Below are 21,606 nucleotides of genomic sequence, written 5' to 3'. Positions count from 1 at the left end.
TGTTATTTACCAAATGTTTTTATTTTATTGTTCCGCTCTTCCTGCCTGAAGTTTAAACAACATAAATATATGTACATGTGGGTTTGATTTTATATTATATATATTATATTTTATGGGTTGAATGAATAAACTTGTCAGTCAATTGTTGGAATTGTGTATTTTTGCTCTAGGCCCTGGGTCAGCCATAGTCTGCACCCCTGGAGCAGTTAGGGGTTAAGTGCCTTGCTCAAGCAAGCTCCCTCCTTAGACGGGGATCGAACCAGCGACCTTACGATTTCTAGCCAGATAGTCAGTGGCAAATAACTGCTCAACTAGGTTGGAGTTGTGCTCTTCCGGCTGGTCCATGAACAGGTGACAAGTTTTGCGTAACGTGAGATCCCTGAGGGCCAGCTGACGTCCTCAGTGTGTGACTGAACCTTTGTGAACTGTGTCAACTTCTGCCTATACATTTCAAACGTTTGGATTTGAAACCAAACAATTACTATGAGGTTAAAGTAGAGATTCTCAGCTTTTATTTTGATGGTATTTGTATACAGTACATATCGGTTTCACTGTTCAGAAATTACAACACTTGTAATGCATAGTCTTCCTGTTTCAGGGTAAGTGATGGCATGGCAATGTGGCTTGTCAGGAGTGTCCCGTCACTTCATGTTGCAGTCAGAGAGAGTCTAGATGTCTAGTATTGAGTCAGTCATAAGAGAGTCTAGATGTCACGACCAGAGGGCGGAACCCAGAAGCAGACAACGGAGAACAGGTAGTACAACAATAATAGTGATTTATTGTAGGGTTGGGGTGTTAGGGGAATCAGGCTGGAGGTAGGTAGAACAGGCAGGGGGTCAGGCAGGCGGAGTGGTCGGTAGACAGGCTGGGGATCAGGCAGGCGGAGTGGTCGGCAGACAGGCAGGGGGTCAGGCAGGAGGAATAGTATTAGGCAGGCAGGGGGTCAGGCAGGCGGAGTGGTCGGCAGACAGGCAGGGGGTCAGGCAGGCGGAGTGGTCGGCAGACAGGCAGGGGGTCAGGCAGGAGGAATAGTATTAGGCAGGCAGGGATCAGGCAGGGAGCAGGGTAGTCAGGCAGGCAGGAGGTCGGCAGGCAGGGAATCCTTAAACGGGGAACAGGGAGAATAGGGTTAGGCTAGGGTAACGGGTAACGTATAGAGCAGAGGGAACGAACACATGAACCAACCATTAAGTGGCTACGATCTGGCGTTGACTGGAAGCAGGAGCAGGGCTTAAGTAGGAACCAGTAATCGGCCACACCTGGCACCACTGATAGCCGGCTGATGAGCCGGGGGCGGAACTGTGACACTAGATGTCTACGGCCCTGTCCACACCTATACATTTTTTTGACAAACGTGGATTTTTCTATTCGTTTTGGGAGGTTCGTCCAGACGCAAACGAGTTTTTGCCCTCTGAAAACAAAGATGTTTAAAAACGCCTGCCAGAGTGAAGATCCTTAAAAAACGCTGTATATTTTTTGACGTCTGAACGAGATAGACGAGTTTTTTGTATTCGTCACGTCATCATGCGCGTAGATGATGCGCAGTGCAGCTGTTTTCTGTAACCCGCATGCGCTTATGGAACGCCCGCTCCGCTAAAATGGACTCGCGTATCATAGCCAATGAGGGACCTTGAATCAAGGCACTCATACATATTAATGAGGAGTTTCGCGTCATTGCTGTCGACAACAGCGTAGGGGGTACGTTTCGCTACGTATGGAAGGCCACACCCTGCAGGCGAGCCGATTTGAAAACTTCTCGCGGGGGAGTAAAGTTTCACAAGCAGACCAACTTCGAGTAAAGTTTCACAAGCAGACCAACTTCGTGAGGATGGCATTGCCGATTTGAAAACTTCTCGCGGGGGAGTAAAGTTAAGTTACTTCGTGAGGATGGCATTGCGGGCTTTTCTTTCGAATTGCAACCGCACATTTAGTGAATGTGTGAGACTAGCAATGTCGGACGATGAGGAAGTAGTCCAGCAGGGGAGGCTGGTTCATTAGGGGCAATTGGACAATGCCCCACCAAAGGGAGAAGAGAGAGATTTTTTTCCTATGACTTCTAGACAGTGTTGCTTCTGAATATCATAGTCCAATCAGCTAGTGTTCTGTGGAGTATAGTCCAATCAGCTAGTGTTCTGTGGAGTATATCATAGTCCAATCAGCTAGTGTTCTGTGGAGTATGTTCCAATCAGCTTCAAGTCCCGCCCCTTTCAGGGCAACTTTCAATCTACTCGAAATTGCACTAGGCTGTTCTCGTAGACTTGCATGTAAAATCTATTTTGGTAACTTCAGGCCATTCGGTCATTTGTCTATGGGGTTTTGGGACATGCACAAAGAATCGTACGTGCTTATGTCATGTCATACGGCCGGCGTAGCTTTCAGATCACGTTCGTTCACCTGCTTCACCATGGCTATGGCGGCTAGTAATGTTTGCTTCGTGTTTTTATTTGTTTTGTTCGTTTTGTGTTTTGTGTAATATGTCTATTGGCAACATTCTACTGCTGGTCTTAATTATCAGCGACCGTCTCCGCTGCCGTGCGACCAACACGCAGGGGGAATATGGAACTATACAGCAAATCACACAGCAAACCACTACCGGACTTTGTAAACAAATTGAACAAATGGATTAGAAGGAGGCATCTTTTGTTCCCAACTTGATGATATTGCAACTGGACCTATTACCGAAGTCAAACTTGTGTAAGTAAGTGAATCATCTGTCCTTCAGTCATGATAGGAAAACCAAATCGATGCTGGGAGAAGGAATGGCAGACTGTATTCTGATTGTATCTTCTATGCTCTTTGTATGTTTCTATGCTCTTTGTATGTGTCTTGGTGTAGGAGAAACGTAGGACCACGTTGGAAACAAGTGTTTCGGTACACGTTGACGTGTAGAAACTGTAGAGAGAAAATTGTAGAAATTGTAGAGAAAACTGGGGGGGGGGTAGAGGTGATGAAGAGGTCTGTACAGGAGGGTAGAGGGGATGAAGAGGTCTGTACAGGGGGGTAGAGGGGATGAAGAGGTCTGTACAGGGGGGTAGAGGGGATGAAGAGGTCTGTACAGGGGGGTAGAGGGGATGAAGAGGTCTGTACAGGGGGGGTAGAGGGGATGAAGAGGTCTGTACAGGGGGGTAGAGGGTATGAAGAGGTCTGTACAGGGGGGTAGAGGGGATGAAGAGGTCTGTACAGGGGGGTAGAGGGTATGAAGAGGTCTGTACAGGGGGGTAGAGGGGATGAAGAGGTCTGTACAGGGGGGTAGAGGGGATGAAGAGGTCTGTACAGGGGGGTAGAGGGGATGAAGAGGTCTGTACAGGGGGGGTAGAGGGGATGAAGAGGTCTGTACAGGGGGGTAGAGGGGATGAAGAGGTCTGTACAGGGGATGAAGAGGTCTGTACAGAGGGGTAGAGGGGATGAAGAGGTCTGTACAGAGGGGTAGAGGGGATGAAGAGGTCTGTACAGGGGGGTAGAGGGGATGAAGAGGTCTGTACAGGGGGGTAGAGGGGATGAAGAGGTCTGTACAGGGGGGTAGAGGGTATGAAGAGGTCTGTACAGGGGGGTAGAGGGGATGAAGAGGTCTGTACAGGGGGGTAGAGGGGATGAAGAGGTCTGTAGAGGAGGGTAGAGGGGATGGAGAGGTCTGTAGAGGAGGGTAGAGGGGATGGAGAGGTCTGTACAGGGGGGGTAGAGGGGATGAAGAGGTCTGTACAGGGGGGTAGAGGGGATGAAGAGGTCTGTAGAGGAGGGTAGAGGGGATAAAGAGGTCTGTAGAGGAGGGTAGAGGGGATGAAGAGGTCTGTACAGGGGGTAGAGGGGATGGAGAGGTCTGTACAGGGGGTAGAGGGGATGGAGAGGTCTGTACAGGGGGGTAGAGGGGATGGAGAGGTCTGTAGAGGGGGGTAGAGGGGATGGAGAGGTCTGTAGAGGTGGGTAGAGGGGATGAAGAGGTCTGTAGAGGTGGGTAGAGGGGATGAAGAGGTCTGTACAGGGGGTAGAGGGGATGGAGAGGTCTGTACAGGGGGTAGAGGGGATGAAGAGGTCTGTAGAGGGGATGAAGAGGTCTGTACAGGGGGGTAGAGGGGATGAAGAGGTCTGTAGAGGTGGGTAGAGGGGATGAAGAGGTCTGTAGAGGTGGGTAGAGGGGATGGAGAGGTCTGTACAGGGGGGTAGAGGGGATGAAGAGGTCTGTACAGGGGGGTAGAGGGTATGGAGAGGTCTGTAGAGGTGGGTAGAGGGGATGAAGAGGTCTGTACAGGGGGGTAGAGGGGATGAAGAGGTCTGTAGAGGTGGGTAGAGGGGATGGCGAGGTCTGTACAGGGGGGTAGAGCTATTCTCATGCTAAAATTGACTGTAAATCCAGATTTTAAAGTTGATATTCTTCCCCGTGGAGCATGCCCCCATAACCTGTGCCCCACCCAAACATTTTAGCACCAGCCGCCACTGTAGTCCAAGCAGCTTTGGCAAGGTAAGATCAATCCTAGCTTTATGCATAGGTAATTAGGATATGATACAGTGGCTGGTCTGAATCTTATAGCCTGTTGTTTTACTGTGTTTATTTAACCTAGAATGGAGAGAATGGAAACAAGTCTCCGATGGGCTAGAGGAAGGCTTGTTGAATCGGATTTTGTTGATCAGTTGTTGGGGTTCATCGATGAATTTCGTCAGGAGATTGGGCAAGAGCAACAACGGCCTCGTAAGTTCCCTCAATTTGCTTTTATACAACAGTTATACAGCCATGTATTAGTTAACAGTAATACATGACAACAGATTATGAATAGTTTGTTTATTTAATCATAAAAATAAACAAAAAAATATTTCCACAACTGAACTTCAACTGGACTGTTGCCTAGTAACGTGAACACAAACATGTAGTCTAATTAACATGTAGTCTAGTTAACGTTCATTTAGTAGAACATCTGTGTGGCGGAGTGATACATATAGTTAAAAGTCCCAGTGCTGTTATACTGTATATCAGCACTCATGGAATGCCTCTTGTCCAATCGAGATCCAAGATGTCGGAACTAACTGTTGTATAAATGTATATATAAATTGAGTTGTCCGCACGGCATATAAGATTACCTGAGTACCTTTGTATCAAATTAAACTTACAAAATGTATCAACAACGCAATTTATCTAAATAAACTACAATATTAAACTATTCAAATATATTATATAGTACCATTTATTCACTAGCACATAGCCCAATCTAATATTAGAATATCAATAATTATTATTACACTAAAGTAATATGATTTATTTTGTTTTTACCATGAAGAGATTTCGTTACCACACCTCTCCTCAAGTTAAGGCCTCTTTTACAATACAATGCAGGCCTCTAGTTAATTGCAAATTAGCACAGGACACACTGGTGTTCACAGGTCTAGAGGAAGGTGGGACAGAAGTACTTCCACTCAACTCAATTAACATGGGTACAATGGATAACTAGACGCTGTCTGGAGGCCTGTTTTACAATACAATGCAGGCCTTTTGGCCTCTAGTCAATTGCAAATGACCACAGGACACATGGTGTTCACAGGTCTAGAGGAACGTGAGACAGAAGTACTCAACTCAATTAACAATAGACAGGCAGAGTGGGAGATGTTGTGGATTAAAGTATGTAAAATAGCAGTGTTACTGAACCGAATGTAAACTTTTTGTTCTAATAAACCTTTTTGTTGTTTTTGTTGTTTCACCACTGCAGTGTCCCAAGGATATCGTGCTCCCCGAATTAGGGGACAGGCTGGACGGCCACGTTATTTGATCACCCAAGAGCAACTCGTGTTTTTATTATCTTTTAATTTTACCGTACGCCAGATCGCAGACATACTGGGTGTCTCAAGACGCACTGTTGAGCAACGTCTCAGGTAATTATTGATGCATTTAACCTGAGCTGTGTATAGTTGTACAGAGCCATTAGTTAATGTCAAAATGAGTGACTAATTTGCTCTCTTTTATTTTATTTTATTAAAGACTGTTTAATATCTCCATACGGCATCGCTACTCAACCATGACCGACGCAGAGTTGGATCAAAGAGTCATTGACCTGGTACAAGGAAACGATGAAATTGGCCCAGAAGCTGTGCGTGCACGTCTTTTTGGAGAGGGCGTTGTTGTGCAAAGGAGGCGTGTTCGACAAAGTCTGCTCAGGACAGACCCAGGCGGGGCTGCTCTTAGAGCTATGTCTAATAGACTGCACAGGCGTACATACAGAGTGGCTGGGCCAAACTCCTTGTGGCATCTGGATGGAAACCACAAGCTCATCAGGTCAGTAACTATACCCCATGTGTAATAAAAGTGCAGTGCAAATGTATTTGCCCCTTCCTGATTTCTTTTATGGTTACATATTAGTCTTTCTAAATAATTTCTAAATAATTCACTACATGTTTATAAGCTCACAGTATATATTTATCCATCTCTGTATATCTGATCCACCATTGTATATATGTTTATATGCTTACCTATCTATAACCAGTACTCATGATGTAGTGTTACAATAATAATAATATGCGGCCCCGCGGTGGTGTAGCGGTCTACGCACTGGCCGCTAGTGCATGCTGCCCACCGGGGTCGGGGTTCGTATCCCGGCTCGCCAGATCCAGATATGGCCGAGGCACACGGGAAGCGGCATATTGGCCGGCCGCTTCCGAGGGCGGTATAGGAGTATTTCTGGACTAGGATCCGTCGCGCAACACCGCCCCCTGGGCGCCGGAATAACGGTACTGGGCTCGAGGAGCCAGTCAGCCTAGTCTGCCTGGCGGCCTCCTCTGGGACTGCCGGCCACGGGGTCGTGCGGCGGATCCTATGCAATAGGCAGGGGATAATTGGATGCTAAGTTGGGTTAAATTGGCTACCAAATTGGGTGAAAAAGGGATAAAATCTGAAAAAACAAATTTAAAAAAATTAAAATAAATAATAATATGCTATTTCTTTTCAAGGTGGAGAATCGTTATACATGGAGGAATCGATGGCTTCAGTCGAATGATCGTGTTCCTCCAAGCTTCACAAAACAATAGAAGCAGCACTGTGATGGAGCAGTTTGTTCAGGCGGTTGACAGATTTGGTGTCCCCTCTCGAGTGAGATGTGATCATGGTGGAGAGAATAATGCTGTTTGCCTCTTCATGGACGTCTTTCGAGGGTCAGCCAGGGGAAGTGCATTGAGAGGAAGGAGCACTCACAACCAAAGGATTGAAAGATTGTGGAGAGACGTTTGGAATGGCGTCTCTAATGTATACCACTCCCTCTTCACAATGCTGGAGCACGATGGAACACTGGACTGCAACAATGAGATGCACCTTTGAGCTCTACACTACGTGTCAATCAAGTCACAACCTCAAAATCAACATTGAACAATAACCATCACATAACAACATCTAATAAACTGTTAATTCCAACCAACATGTGACTAACCAACAACCATCAAAAATGTCAATCCAACCTTGCAAAAGCAAAAAAGCTAGAGAGCTCCAGCATTTCAACGTTCAAAAACAATACTATCACAACCAGTTAGCTTGGTTAGGGTAGTTTGGTCACTTTTTGACTGCTGCACAACTGTGACACAATATAAAATGGCCATGGAGTTGAACGAGGAATGTATTTACTGTATTTTACGTGTTTCTCCCGAATGTATAAATGTTTGGACTGACCCCACTTGGTTCTCTGTGCCAAGTATATTTCATACGTGGTTTCATTTCAACCTTTACACATTTACTTACCTACTTCACTTTACTGTTACTATTACTGATATATATATTAGATGCTTGTCTGTCTGTCTGAATGCTCTATCACCCTGGGTCTTCAGTCTGGCACGGGAGACAACCAGCAAACCCTGGTCAGAGGACCTGAGAGACCTGCTGGGGCTGTAGGCTCAGAGACAGCTTCTTCCATCAAGCTATCAGACTACTGAACTCTGGCCACTAGCCTAGCTAGCCACTGCCAATATTGCACACTCTCATTTAGTTTAGTATTTTCTTTTTTTATTAAAAATATTATTTATTTGCACTATGTTGTTGTCTGGTGATGATGTAGAACGGAGCACGGACACACACACACACACACACACACGAGACCTACTGGGACTGTAACGACCTGAGACCTACTGGGACTGTAACGACCTGAGACCTACTGGGACTGTAAGGACCTGAGACCTACTGGGACTGTAAGGACCTGAGACCTACTGGGACTGTAAGGACTATATCTTGCATCTCATTGTGCATCCCTGTGTTATAGAATGCCAATAAATGAACCTTGTACCTTGTTGTTGTTACTAAGAGTCAGGGGATAAGATAAGAGAAAGGGGATAAGATATCAGAATGTGTATTACTCAGGCAAGTATTAAATAAACAAACAAATCATAATCTGTTCTCGCTTATTACTGTTAAGTACCTATCACAGCCGTGCTGATATTAAGTATAACAGCACTCCCTCTCGTGTGATATTGCTTAGATGTTCATATGCCAATGGGCCATAATGTTGTCTTTCAATGTCATCCTCCCCTACTTTTCACCCCTTCATATCAATCGCTGGACAGACATTTGCTGATCTAATCTAATCTACTAATTAGTCAAATCTATATGAGCCCCAGGAAATAGGGGACAATAGAAAAATCAAATTTTCTTTTCTTTGTCTTACATGTGTAAACATACATGCTCTGTGTATATGTTTTCGATGTACTTATTGTTTTAAGACTAATTTCAACGTTAGTATTGAAGCAGTATTGAAATGACATTAAACTAAGACAATAAGATGGTTATCATAATTTTTCAAATCTTTATTTGTTTGGACCATTGTTTTTCTCATACATTTCTCTATGTATTATCTATCTCTCCTTTAATCTAAAGTGAAAGCAAAATTATATGTGTATATACATGAGAATATACATTATATATGGCATAGTGACGCCTAGTGGTAGGACTGGTAACATTACAAACATACATAGATTTCGAAATCTATGTCTGCTTTTAATGTTACCAGTCCTCGTTGCTTCTTCTTCTTTTGTTGTTTAAACAGCATCATCGTTCTAAAGGTAACTATTATAAAGTTAACTGGTAATGCACCTAAAAGCTGTTTGCCAAACACCCAGACATCAGTAGAATGGAAACACCCAGACATCAGTAGAATGGAACAGCCCGTTGAAATCGACGTGTCTACGTAGACACGTTAAAAATCGACGTGTGGAATTGACGCCTAGAGGAGACGTGTGGAGACGTGCCGGTTTTTGTGAGCATGGCCTTCCATATGCGCTAACCCAGCCAACAACAACAACAACGGCGCCTTACAGGGTTGTTGCGTTCGTGCTGCAGAAGCTATTGAGCTTGATTGGGCTTTTACAGCAAAATGTACTGTTGCTCCTCTACTACCACCGACAGCAACAAATGGACATGGAGAACATCTACAATATGTTCTTCAATACACCGCGGAGGACAACCAGAAGGGCAACCAGGCGAAAGTTTTGGGTGAGACCGGGCAGAACCAGCAGTTGGTGGGATAACTTTGTGAATGGCGTTGTCGTGGACGATGAATGGAAGGAGAACTTTCGCATGTCCAGAGCCTCTGTCATCGCGCCGAGCGAAGAACTGTGCCCATAATATCGAATATGGTTGCTGACGAACCTTTTCTCTACAAACATTTCTTTTTGTGGATAATTGCTCTTTTTTAGTTGCCTTAGTGCCTACCTCATTTTATTTTGCAGCACTATTCAATACATTTAAAATGTATGTTTGATGCCAGAGATGAGTGAAGCAAAGCAAAACTTTTGTACTCTGTACAAGTATTTATTTTTGTATTTTTTTGGTTGCCTAGTGCCTAGCCTACCTCATTTTACTCAGCAGTTTGCACTCTTTACATTACATGCAAGTGATGCCAGAAATAAATCTGCAAAGTTCATTAAAATATCTATTTTTGAGTGGACAATCATTTTAATTGTCTTTATTTTTAGTTAGCACATGCCTACAACAACAACTAACAACTTCAAGCTAAATTTAGAAGCTGATTTAGAAGATGATAGCTAAATAAGAGCGATTGAGTAATTGTGCGATAAGCTGTAATTTATGATCCGATTAGTCGACTAATCGTTAAAATAATCGGTGACTAGTCGACTATGAAAATAATAGTTTGTGGCAGCCCTACCGTAGACCAATAGTTCCGTTATGTATTCCATACAGAGATTACATGCACATTTGAATTCTCTCTCTGATAAAAACAAAACAAAAAAACCAACAACATCCAGTGTCACACTGAGAACACACCCTGCATGGGCCGGCCCTCCTGGGAGCGGATGGTCTGAGATGTTGAGGATGACGAGGGGGTGCAGGGCCACAGAGACACTCCCGGTGACCCCAGAAGCCATGACACTGGGGCTGACTGTTGGGCAAGAGAGAGGAGAGAAGCGAAAGTTTAGTTAGTATGCGTTAACCTAAGAACTTTACAGCAAGTCAACGGTCACACTATTGTACGTTGCATAGTTATGTCTACCATTTCTGCAAAACACCCACCTGAGGAGGTTTTTTTATTGACTCTGGAGAGGGGCCGTTTAACAGCCGACATTATTGGCGAGAGGTGTTCTGTAGAAAGAGAAACAGGGTTTAATCTGAAGCATAGAAGATGGTCAGAAACATTCGTATACAAAGTGGTAGCCTAATTAGTTAACAGATTGTGAATTTTAAAATATATATCCCACATACCTCCTTATTCATGTTGCTTTTATCTGAATAGAGAAACACATACACCGTTTGTGATGATACTAACTAGTTACTACATAATAGTGTGTGGACGCTCACTGTTGTTTACTTGCTTGTACTAGCTACTATTATTATTTACGTATAATCCTCCTATTATTGACGAATATGAACGCAGTGAATACGACGGTAACTGGTGATGTGTAACACAAGTTAGGTCTAGTCAAGTAGTACAAACAAGTCAACAACAGGAAGCGTCACTTATGTTAATTAGCTAATGTTATTAGCTTGCGTAGCTAGCAAAACAACACAACACAGTAAAATACTGATATCAATACATCATATAAAAACACAAACATTCAAGACTGTAGATAAGAGAAACAATCACATCGTTCCCCAAAGAGGTCTTCAATCACCGTTTTTCTGTTTTTCCAGCAGTGAGGCGCAACACAATTAAACTCTGATTTACCTCTTTGCAGTTATACATATGAATAATTCGTAGTATTTCACAATAAAAACGGAGTAATGGGTACTTACCGATAGGTTATGACTATTATTATGTCTGTTATGATCGGTTATGTCCTGGAGTTAATAGCAACACTGTAGGTCATACTAGTACTGTAGTAGCCGTTTGGATTTAAACAATTATGCCGCCATGTTTTAATTCTAATAGTCTGCACTGATTGGCTGGACATTAGTCGCAGGTGCATCCCATTAGCAGCAGGTGCAGCACATCCATGGTCCCGCCTACTCAGGCACACCCCCTCAATAGAGCAAATTGGCCAGAGGCATAACAACCAGAAATTCTTAAGAGCAAAATGTAATTATTGAAAATTATTATGATGGGGTAATTCTTTTAGATTAAGATTGGCCACAGTAGGCATGAATATTTACAAATATTTACAAAAAATGCTTTGGGTAAGTACCCCGCCCCCCTCCACCCCTGCCTCCGCAATGGAAGCAATCTAATTTGCTAGCTTTAGGATCCTATTTTCAAATTGAGAAATCATCCTCCAGCCCCCTCCTAAACTCCCAAGGGTGGAATCCAGGCTGACAATGTTGTTGACCTGTGGTCCACCACCTATGGACCCCTGTTTCTCCCTCAAATTATCCACTTAGAAACTTTCTCACCCTCTTACCTTCAAATAATGCCTTTGCCGGTGTTTCTCACCCCCTTTCGGGATCTCGTTACGTCCTTGACCAGGCTCTCTCTCTCTCTCTCTGTCTCACAGTGTGTCTCCATCATCTCCCGAGGGAACAAACACACACAGGTTAAATAGACCAGTGGGATAACGAGTCTGATCACTGACACCTGTCCGTAATCAGCCCATTATTCCCCCTCCAATGGCAGTCTGGCTCCCTCTGCAGGCCAGAACGCGCCATGCTCCCCACAGTGGCATTGTGATTAATACTGTTAGGGCCGGTTTCGGGCTTAAATTAAGACAGGAGTAGGCCTAAATCAGACTAGTTAATCCTGGCTATTTAAGTGGCTTGCATGGACATGGCTTAAATTTGGCTTAGTTAGTCTGAGACTATGGAGTCCTGGAGTAAGCGTCTGAGTCTAGGCTTGGTATTTGTGTTTGCCTTTGGAGTCTGCAGATAACAGTTTTAAAATAAGATGATTGTTATTACCTATGACACCGTTTCATTAAAAGGTCCTCATGTCGGGAATTGTGAAACCTCGCAATCGAGCCAATCAAGTCTTGTTGTGAAAAAAATTGATTTCTGGTTTTTGGCATAGGACGACAAATGAAGCGATGAAGAACCCACTCGATATCATATCCAATAGTTTTACATTCACTAAATACCTACATATAGTTAGCAAAGTCAGGTGGGGGGTATTAGTGTGGCAGTGTCACTCCTTCTTCTGATTGGTGGTGTGGAGAGATCACTCCTTCTTCTGATTGGTGGTGTGGAGAGATCACTCCTTCTGATTGGCTCCTTCTCACGTCACTCATCTGACCGTCTTCTTCGTCATGTGACAGTAGGTCCGCCCTATCACAGGCGGGTCCTCCTCCTCACTTGGATTGTACAGAGTAGTGTTAAGATGGCCCTCTCTAAAGTAACCCTCTGTAAAGTACTGATAGGGGCGCGACAGTACGCCTACTTCTGAGAAAAACGGCCTCCAAACCTCACTGTACTGGTGTAGCAGGCAACATTGAATGCCATGTGTCTAGCAGCGCTGTGTCAGGCTAGTCTCAGATGTGGGTTTGCAGGGCTGTTATGGGAAGCAGACATGGAAAGCATTTCTGCAGGTTCAGTGAGGGGCCAAATGTGTAGCTAATAGAGAATCATACATTCTCCAATGCAATTCTAAACAATAAAGTCATGATTGTTGTAAATCATTGTTATTTTGCAGCATTTCCATGAGTTTAGTATTATCAAATGGGAGGCTGCAAGCTAACCTGGGGTCTCGCATGATCCCAAAGTGTTTAGTACACATTCTGATGGGTCTGGAAGACTTCTGAGTGACTGTTGAAGGTGTAATAATGCATTTCTATGAAGCAATATATCTTCACATTAGAACCACCACCAATTTAGTCAATACTAAACACAGCACTTTCCTGCTCCATTGTGGATGGGGATGTTCTTCATCAAGCACAGGGACAAGTCCTTTAAGGTAGTGATGGGGGAAACAAAGCTTTCGACGCATTGACACATTCAACACAATTGTGTCGGAAAAAGTGTCGATCTATCGATGCAGTCGATACAGCAGCTCCATAATGCCATCTGCTGGTCAGGTCATGGTACAGCAGCTCCATCATGCCATCTGCTGGTCAGGTCATGGTATGGCGGCTGTATCGACTGATTCACAAGTCAGGAATTTGGGGCAAAATACACAAAGCCCACCGTCATCTGTGATGTCTTGTTCAATAAAGGTGCTGTGACAAACTGTGTCGATGTGTATGTATGTGGCCATATATGTGGTCTTAAATGTTGGTGTGTCTAGTATAATAAAATACATATCATATTATACAAAAAATACTATAATAAATATATATGAATAAATAAATAAATGCAAAGTGTGTGTCCATTTCTGATATGAATAGAATAGAATTTGCCATTTAGCAAACGCTTTTAATCCAAAAGCTACTTACAGGGACATTCCCCCTGGAGTAATTGTAGTTCTCAAGGGCACACTAGTGGTGTTGTTTCAGGCAGGATTTGATCTCACAACCTTCCGATCACCAGTCCAATTCACTATTCACTCCACTATCCCCTTGACATGTAAGGATACAAATCTGAATGACATTTCGGCATGTGTGGGACATGGCTGTTTGACAATTGGAGCAGATATAAATGGTCAACATGTCATAACAGGGCCACAGTGTTGGGACGTGCTCGTGGAACAGGGAAAGAGTGCAAAACAAGGCTATATTGTGGGAACTGGACAGACTTGTGCTTATGTGAACAATCACATATTTATTGCTTGTGTACATGAACAGGCAACGTTTTTTTTAATGTACCGTATGTGTATCTATCTGGCTAGCCTATGTGTTGCAATTATGAATCTATGACTATCTCTGTATGTTCTATGTCTATCTATCAATATCTACCAATCTCCTGTCTATTTCTATCTCTATCTCTGTCTCTGTCAATAAATGTATTCTGTCTAGCGTCCGTATGTCTCCACTCTGACTACAACCCTCGAATATGAATGAATGAATGATATGAATGAATGAATGAATGAATGAATGAATGGACTTTATTGTCATTGCTACAGTACAGGTACCAAACAACGAAATTTAGGAGGGGTGGCTCCCCTGGTGTTAGGAAAGGGGAAAAAAAAAAAACACTTTTAGAAAAACACTTTTAGAAAAAGAATAAAATCACAAGAAGGTAAGGAGCTGGTTTACATAAATAAAGGCTATGTACACAATCCACTGTACTATACTGCACAGATAGTCAACTAGGGTTGTCATATTGCACAATAGTATTTTTTCACGTTATTTAAAGTGTCACAGTTTGCAGGCTTGAAATGTACATGTTTGTGCCTCAGCACTACACCTGATTTTTTTCAGTCCAGCAGCTGCCATACAATCCGTCCAGACTGTCCAGGGCCCAGAACTTAGGTCTTTGCTGTGTTCAGGGCCTGGACGGCCCTGTGGTAGAAGCAGTTCTTCAGTCTGTTTGTCTTAGCGGCCGGGGTCCTGTACCTCCTTTTCGAGGGAAGCCTGATAAAGTGTACGTGCCCAGGGTGGGTCGGGTCCCTGGAGATCTTGGAGGCCTTCCTGAGACAGCGTGTGTTGTACAGCTCTTCCAGAGAGGGGAGGGGGGCGCCGGTGATCTTCTGTGCTGAGTGAGTTTCACATCATTTTATGCAACTACCACACTTGGAACACTGCCTCGTCTGCGGAATGATTGTCACACCGGTCAGAGGTGCTCGTGTGACGTACGAAGCTTCGTGGTTTTTGCCAATTTGACACAAGCATCGATACATTTGTATCAACGCACATTCCGACGCTGTGTCGTGACTACTGAGACAGTTTTGGACACATCTCAGAGAAGGAACATGAGTCAGTTTAACAAGGGACCCGTGTACGGCCTGACCGCCGAGCTGAGGAGCAAGGTAAGAGAGGAGGAGGAGGAGGAGGAGAGGAGGAAGAGGAGGAGGAGGAGGAGGACTTTAAGGTGACTTCTACAGTAGGCTGATGACCATCTCCTCTCATGTACAGTGATATTAACAGAGTACAATACCCTCCTTGTATTTGCAGAAAAATCGCTTTAGGAAAGTGCACACTGGCTACTGTTCCGGCCCAGGTCTCGAGTCTTATCTGAAAGATTTCAACTTCACTGGGGAACCGCCTTGGCTGCTCCGAACCTGAGACACGTTGCCAGATCCCATCTCTGTTGTCCATGTAAGTGTTTAACGTTGCCAGATCCCATCTCTCTTAATGTCCATGTGAGTGTTTAACGTTGCCAGATCCCATCTCTCTGGTCCATTTGTTTATATACCAGTCTATAAAATAGTGCAATTGCAACCATACCATTTATTTAGACTAAAGGTGTGTTGTGTGATGCACACATACTCATCTGTTGGCTAAATAATTGCCTGTAGCTGACAGCAGCTTGTACATGTAGGCAGGTTAAAGATGTTGTAGCACTCGCATAACCCCCCCCCCCTCTTCTTTCTCCACAGTTTTTTTTGTGACCAATCAAAAAGTTACTCTGCGACCATGAACACTTTCAATCCCGCCGAGGTTGACTTTGAGTTCCTGGAGGAGGGCTTCTGTGCAGCGGACATCGTCCAGCAGAAGATCAACGAGACATCCCAGTCGGTGAGTTCCTGCTGCCTCATTGGTGTTGGTGGGTTAGCGGTGTCTGAGTTCATTTATACTTTTCATAACGTTGTTTGTTTGGATCCAGTTTGAACGACGTCATTTCCTAATCATCAAAACGTAATGAATGATGCAAATGATACACCCAAATGATTACACCCAAATGATTACACCCAAATGATTACACTTAAATGATTACACCCAAATGATTACACCTAAATGATTACACCCAAATGATTACACCCAAATGATTACACCTAAATGATTACACCCAAATGATTACACCTAAATGATTACACCTAAATGCTTCGTCACACTCATAATAGTAAACTATAATAATACATTTTATTTGTAATGCACTTTACATAAAGAAATCTGAAAGTGCTCAGTCTCTAAATCTCAAATCTGTAATTAAAAACAAGAAGAAAGATAAAACAATAAACATTTTCAATTAAAAAAAGGCTCATAAAAGGCTCTATTAAAAAGGTCAGTTTTAAGGCCTTGTTTAAAAGCATCCACAGACTGTGGTGCCCTTAGGTGGTCAGGGAGAGCATTCCACAGCCTGGGAGCAGCTGAGAAACTAGTCATGGATGAAAACATTTCTCGTATTCAGTACAGGAAACGGGTCATGTTTGTATGGGTTCCTGGTATCAGAAGTGTACGAGGTCCAGGTTTGGTACCTCTGATAGTGTTGCTGCAGCTCAGGTTGCTGACCCTGGTGTCTCTGTGTTTCAGGATGATAAGGATGCGTTCTACGTGTGCGACCTGGGAGACGTGCTGAAGAAGCACCTGCGCTGGGCCCAGGCCATGCCCCGGGTCACGCCCTTCTACGCCGTCAAGTGCAACGACAGCCGGGCCCTCCTCATGACCCTGGCCTCCCTGGGAGCAGGCTTCGACTGCGCCAGCAAGGTCCGTCTCTACAGGCTCATTATAGCACATATTGGATTAATAATAATTCATTGTATTTATATAGCCGGGGCTCAAAGACGCTGACAATATGGGAAAAACAGAAGACACAGAAACAACAAGCAACAGATAACATGAGCACATAGAACACAGAGTTAACAACAGATAACATGACACATAGAACACAGAGTTAACAACAGATAACATGACACATAGAACACAGAGTTAACAACAGATAACATGACACATAGAACACAGAGTTAACAACAGATAACATGACACATAGAACACAGAGTTAACGAACGGGGAACACAGTAACGCAGCAAGGTTCAGGGGGGGAGGGGGGGTGGCAGGGTTAGGGGAGATGGTTAGGGGTAGGGGAGGTTGTATGCATGTCCAGGGGGGGTGGCAGGGTTGGGGGAGATGGTTAGGTGTAGGGGAGGTTGTATGCGTGGGAGAACAGGTAGGTTTTGAGGTGGGATTTAAAAGTGGAGAGTGAGGGTGAGTCTCTGAGTGGTTGAGGGGGAGAGTTCCAGAGGTGGGGTGCAGCTCGTGAAAAGGCACTGTCTCCAAAGCCCTTGAGTTTTGAGGGTTATCTTCTCATTGGAGTGTTCAACATATACAACATATACCCATTACAGTATCTTTGGACCTGTATTGAGATGGGAGTGTGGGTACAGTGTAGCGTGTCTGTCTGGTTGGTGTTCATGTGAGAGTGTCGTAACAGGGGTTAATGAGACGATAGTCCTTTCATTGAGTTAGCTTTCCAAGCAAAAACCACATTAAAACGTGCTACAAACTGTTGTCGGATCTTCTGTTTGTTTAAACCCGATTTTATTTTGAGACAAGAAATGTTTTCCTTTCTAGTGTATTGACTCAAACTGTGAGTCAGTGTTCTGTACTGACCCGGTCTCTCTCTGTCCCACCAGACTGAGATCCACCTGGTCCAGTCTCTGGGGGTGGAGCCTGGGAGGATCATCTATGCCAACCCCTGCAAGCAGGTGTCCCAGATTAAGTACGCCTCGGCTCACGGTGTCCAGATGATGACCTTCGACAGCGAGGTGGAGCTCATGAAGGTCGCCCGCTGCCACTCCAATGCCAAGTAAGAGACGACCCCGTGTCAACAACACCACATCACTGTGTCAACAACACCACATCACTCAGTTGACTGACAGTAAAGACTCCCATGTCAACATCTTTACGGTAAACTCTGGGATACACAACCATCATACACAACCTTTCTGACTTCCGTCTCCTCTCCTCTCATTGGGATGTGACATGTCTCTGTGGCTCTGTGGCTCTGTGGCAGCAGAGACCTGTTTTCCAACCCGCTCTCGTCTTCCCCGCGATGCTGAACATGTTTGCGCCTCCTGACGTTTTAAACCTCTCCTCTGTGCAGACTGGTGCTGCGCATCGCCACAGACGACTCCAAGGCCGTGTGTCGGCTGAGCGTCAAGTTCGGCGCCACCCTGAAGGCGTGCCTTGGGCTGCTGCAGCGCGCCATGGAGCTGCGCCTGGACGTGGTGGGGGTCAGCTTCCACGTGGGCAGCGGCTGCACCGACCCTGACACCTACAGCCAGGCCATCTATGATGCCGCCGTGGTCTTTGACATGGCGGTGAGTCCCTCTGCTCCGTCGCCCGTCCCCTCCCAGTAGCCAATGAGCAGAGAGGAGAACACGGTTGGCCTCCAGCAGCTTTAACTCTTGTCTCTCTGGTCTCTGCAGGCGGTGGTGGGCTTCAACATGAGCCTGCTGGACATCGGCGGAGGGTTCCCCGGGTCTGAGGACACCAAGCTGAAGTTTGAGGAGGTACGTCTGTGTGTTGAGAATGCGTCGTTTTATAAAGCGTGTACCAGAGAAAAGAAACAAACATTTTTTTTTCCAACGGGTTCTTTTTTTGAGTCACCTGGTGTCGGGTCGGTTCTGATCCTAGCTGTCGTTGCTTCTCTTCCGTAGATCACCGCGGTGATCAACCCGGCGCTGGACATGTTTTTCCCGGCAGACAGCAGAGTCCGGATCATCGCCGAGCCGGGCCGCTACTACGTGGCCTCCGCCTACACGCTGGCGGTGAACATCATCGCTAAGAAAGTCATCATGAACGAGCTGTCAGACGGTACGAGCCTCGGGTCTGCAGAGAAACCAGCAGCCAATGCAGAGTCACGGCTGCTGGCCTCGTAGGTAACAGAATGTTCTCCTGATCGTTGACCATAATGTGTCCTTCCTCCCGCAGAGGAAGACGAGGGGAGCAGCGACCGCACGCTGATGTACTACGTGAACGACGGCGTGTACGGCTCCTTCAACTGCATCCTGTACGACCACGCAGTCTGCCTGCCCACGCTGCACAAGGTGAGAGACCCACGCTCTTTCTGCAACCAACCCAACAAATTGAACTCGTGAGCCGAATATTTTAACGAGACGTCAGCGGGCTACCTCCTTTCTCTGCGTTTTCGCGGCGGACAGGATTTGAAGCCTCTGCTCTTTATAACCTCTCCCTCTCTCCCTCCCTCTCTCTCTCTCTCTCTCTCTCCCTCTCTCTCTCTCTCTCTCTCTCTCTCTCTCTCTCTCTCCCTCCCTCCCTCTCAGAAGCCGAAGCCAGACGAGCGCATGTACCCCTGCAGCATCTGGGGGCCGACCTGCGACGGGCTGGACCGCATCGTGGAGCAGTGTGACCTGCCCGACATGCAGGAGGGAGACTGGATGCTGTTTGAGAACATGGGGGCGTACACCGTCGCTGCCTCCTCCACCTTCAACGGCTTCCAGAAACCCGACATCCACTACATCATGTCCCGCTCCGCCTGGTAGGTCTGACGGACTGGCAGCCCAGTGAAGAACACACTCATCTCAAGGGTCGTCTTTGTCTGTAATTTGGCTTTTTAAAACCTGTGTGGGTCTGTGTTCTCATGTGTCTCTCCTGGTGTGTGTTCTCATGTGTCTCTCCTGGTCTGTGTTCTCATGTGTCTCTCCTGGTCTGTGTTCTCATGTGTCTCTCCTGGTCTGTGTTCTCATGTGTCTCTCCTGGTGTGTGTTCTCATGTGTCTCTCCTGGTCTGTGTTCTCATGTGTCTCTCCTGGTGTGTGTTCTCATGTGTCTCTCCTGGTCTGTGTTCTCATGTATCTCTCCTGGTGTGTGTTCTCATGTGTCTCTCCTGGTCTGTGTTCTCATGTGTCTCTCCTGGTGTGTGTTCTCATGTGTCTCTCCTGGTCTGTGTTCTCATGTCTCTCTCCTGGTCTGTGTTCTCATGTGTCTCTCCTGGTGTGTGTTCTCATGTGTCTCTCCTGGTGTGTGTTCTCATGTGTCTCTCCTGGTGTGTGTTCTCATGTGTCTCTCCTGGTGTGTGTTCTCATGTGTCTCTCCTGGTGTGTGTTCTCATGTGTCTCTCCTGGTCTGTGTTCTCATGTCTCTCTCCTGGTCTGTGTTCTCATGTGTCTCTCCTGGTCTGTGTTCTCATGTGTCTCTCCTGGTCTGTGTTCTCATGTGTCTCTCCTGGTGTGTGTTCTCATGTCTCTCCTGGTGTGTGTTCTCATGTCTCTCCTGGTCTGTGTTCTCATGTGTCTCTCCTGGTCTGTGTTCTCATGTGTCTCTCCTGGTCTGTGTTCTCATGTGTCTCTCCTGGTCTGTGTTCTCATGTCTCTCCTGGTCTGTGTTCTCATGTGTCTCTCCTGGTCTGTGTTCTCATGTCTCTCTCCTGGTCTGTGTTCTCATGTGTCTCTCCTGGTCTGTGTTTTCATGTGTCTCTCCTGGTCTGTGTTCTCATGTGTCTCTCCTGGTGTGTGTTCTCATGTGTCTCTCCTGGTCTGTGTTCTCATGTGTCTCTCCTGGTCTGTGTTCTCATGTCTCTCTCCTGGTCTGTGTTCTCATGTGTCTCTCCTGGTCTGTGTTTTCATGTGTCTCTCCTGGTCTGTGTTCTCATGTGTCTCTCCTGGTCTGTGTTCTCATGTGTCTCTCCTGGTCCTTGCAGGCAGTGTGTGCAGCAGGTCCGTGCCCAGGGGATGCCCACTCCAGTGGAGGAGACGTGCCCGGGCGGCGTGCCCTAGAGCCCTCACAATTTATTATAATTTTTAAAATCATTATTATCATTCTACGAAAATGCTATAGTATAATATGCTATATTATTATCATTCTAAGGAAGAAAAAATATGAAGTGGAAAAAAATGGAAAAAACAACAACAAAAAACATAGTATACTATGTCCTTTTTTTTCATTTTTTTCCCACTTAATTATTTTTTATCATTTGTATCATTCTATGATCATTCTATCATTAAAAAAATCTATACATTATATTTGATCATTTTTATCATTCTATGATCATTCTAACATTGTATAGTATAATAATATATATTATTATCATTCTAAGTAAAAAAAAAAAAAAGTGAAAAAAAGGAATAAAACCTAACCCTAACTCTAACCCCTAACACTAACTCTATGATCATTCTATCATTCTATAGTATAATATGATATATTATTATCATTCTAAGGGAAAAAAAATAAAGTGAAAAAAATGGAAAAAAAGAACATAGTATATACTTTGTCGTTTCTTTCATTTTTTTTTCACTTTATTATTTTTTATCATATACTATGTTCTTTTTAAAAGAAAAAGATTTCACTTCATTATTTTTTATAATTTTATCATTCTATGATTCTATAGTATAATATGACATATTATTATCATTCTAAGGAAAAATAAATTAAGTGGAAAAAAAATGAAAAAAATAACATAGTATGTCCTTTTTTTCATTTTTTTCACTTAACTATTTTT

At 44.8% G+C, this 21,606-nt stretch overlaps 1 protein-coding gene across 1 annotated transcript; it reads left to right on the top strand.

The window, feature by feature from the left end:
* The first annotated feature begins 15,396 nt into the window (after window positions 1-15,396).
* LOC308163223 (ornithine decarboxylase-like) lies at window positions 15,397-21,117 on the top strand. The gene is made up of 10 exons (XM_080537400.1): window positions 15,397-15,525; window positions 15,807-15,945; window positions 16,681-16,854; window positions 17,781-17,953; window positions 18,251-18,467; window positions 18,576-18,659; window positions 18,807-18,963; window positions 19,081-19,196; window positions 19,434-19,648; window positions 20,809-21,117. The coding sequence occupies exons 2-10, from the start codon at window positions 15,844-15,846 to the stop codon at window positions 20,882-20,884; spliced, it is 1,314 nt and encodes a 437-aa protein (XP_080393526.1). The 5' UTR covers window positions 15,397-15,525; window positions 15,807-15,843; the 3' UTR covers window positions 20,885-21,117.
* The last annotated feature ends 489 nt before the right edge of the window (window positions 21,118-21,606 follow it).

Source organism: Nansenia antarctica (assembly GCF_963989245.1).
Source record: "Nansenia antarctica genome assembly, chromosome: 8".
NCBI lineage: Eukaryota > Metazoa > Chordata > Actinopteri > Argentiniformes > Microstomatidae > Nansenia > Nansenia antarctica.
The sequence above is the reverse complement of the archived record's forward strand: the minus strand, read 5'-3'. Positions and strand labels throughout refer to the sequence as shown.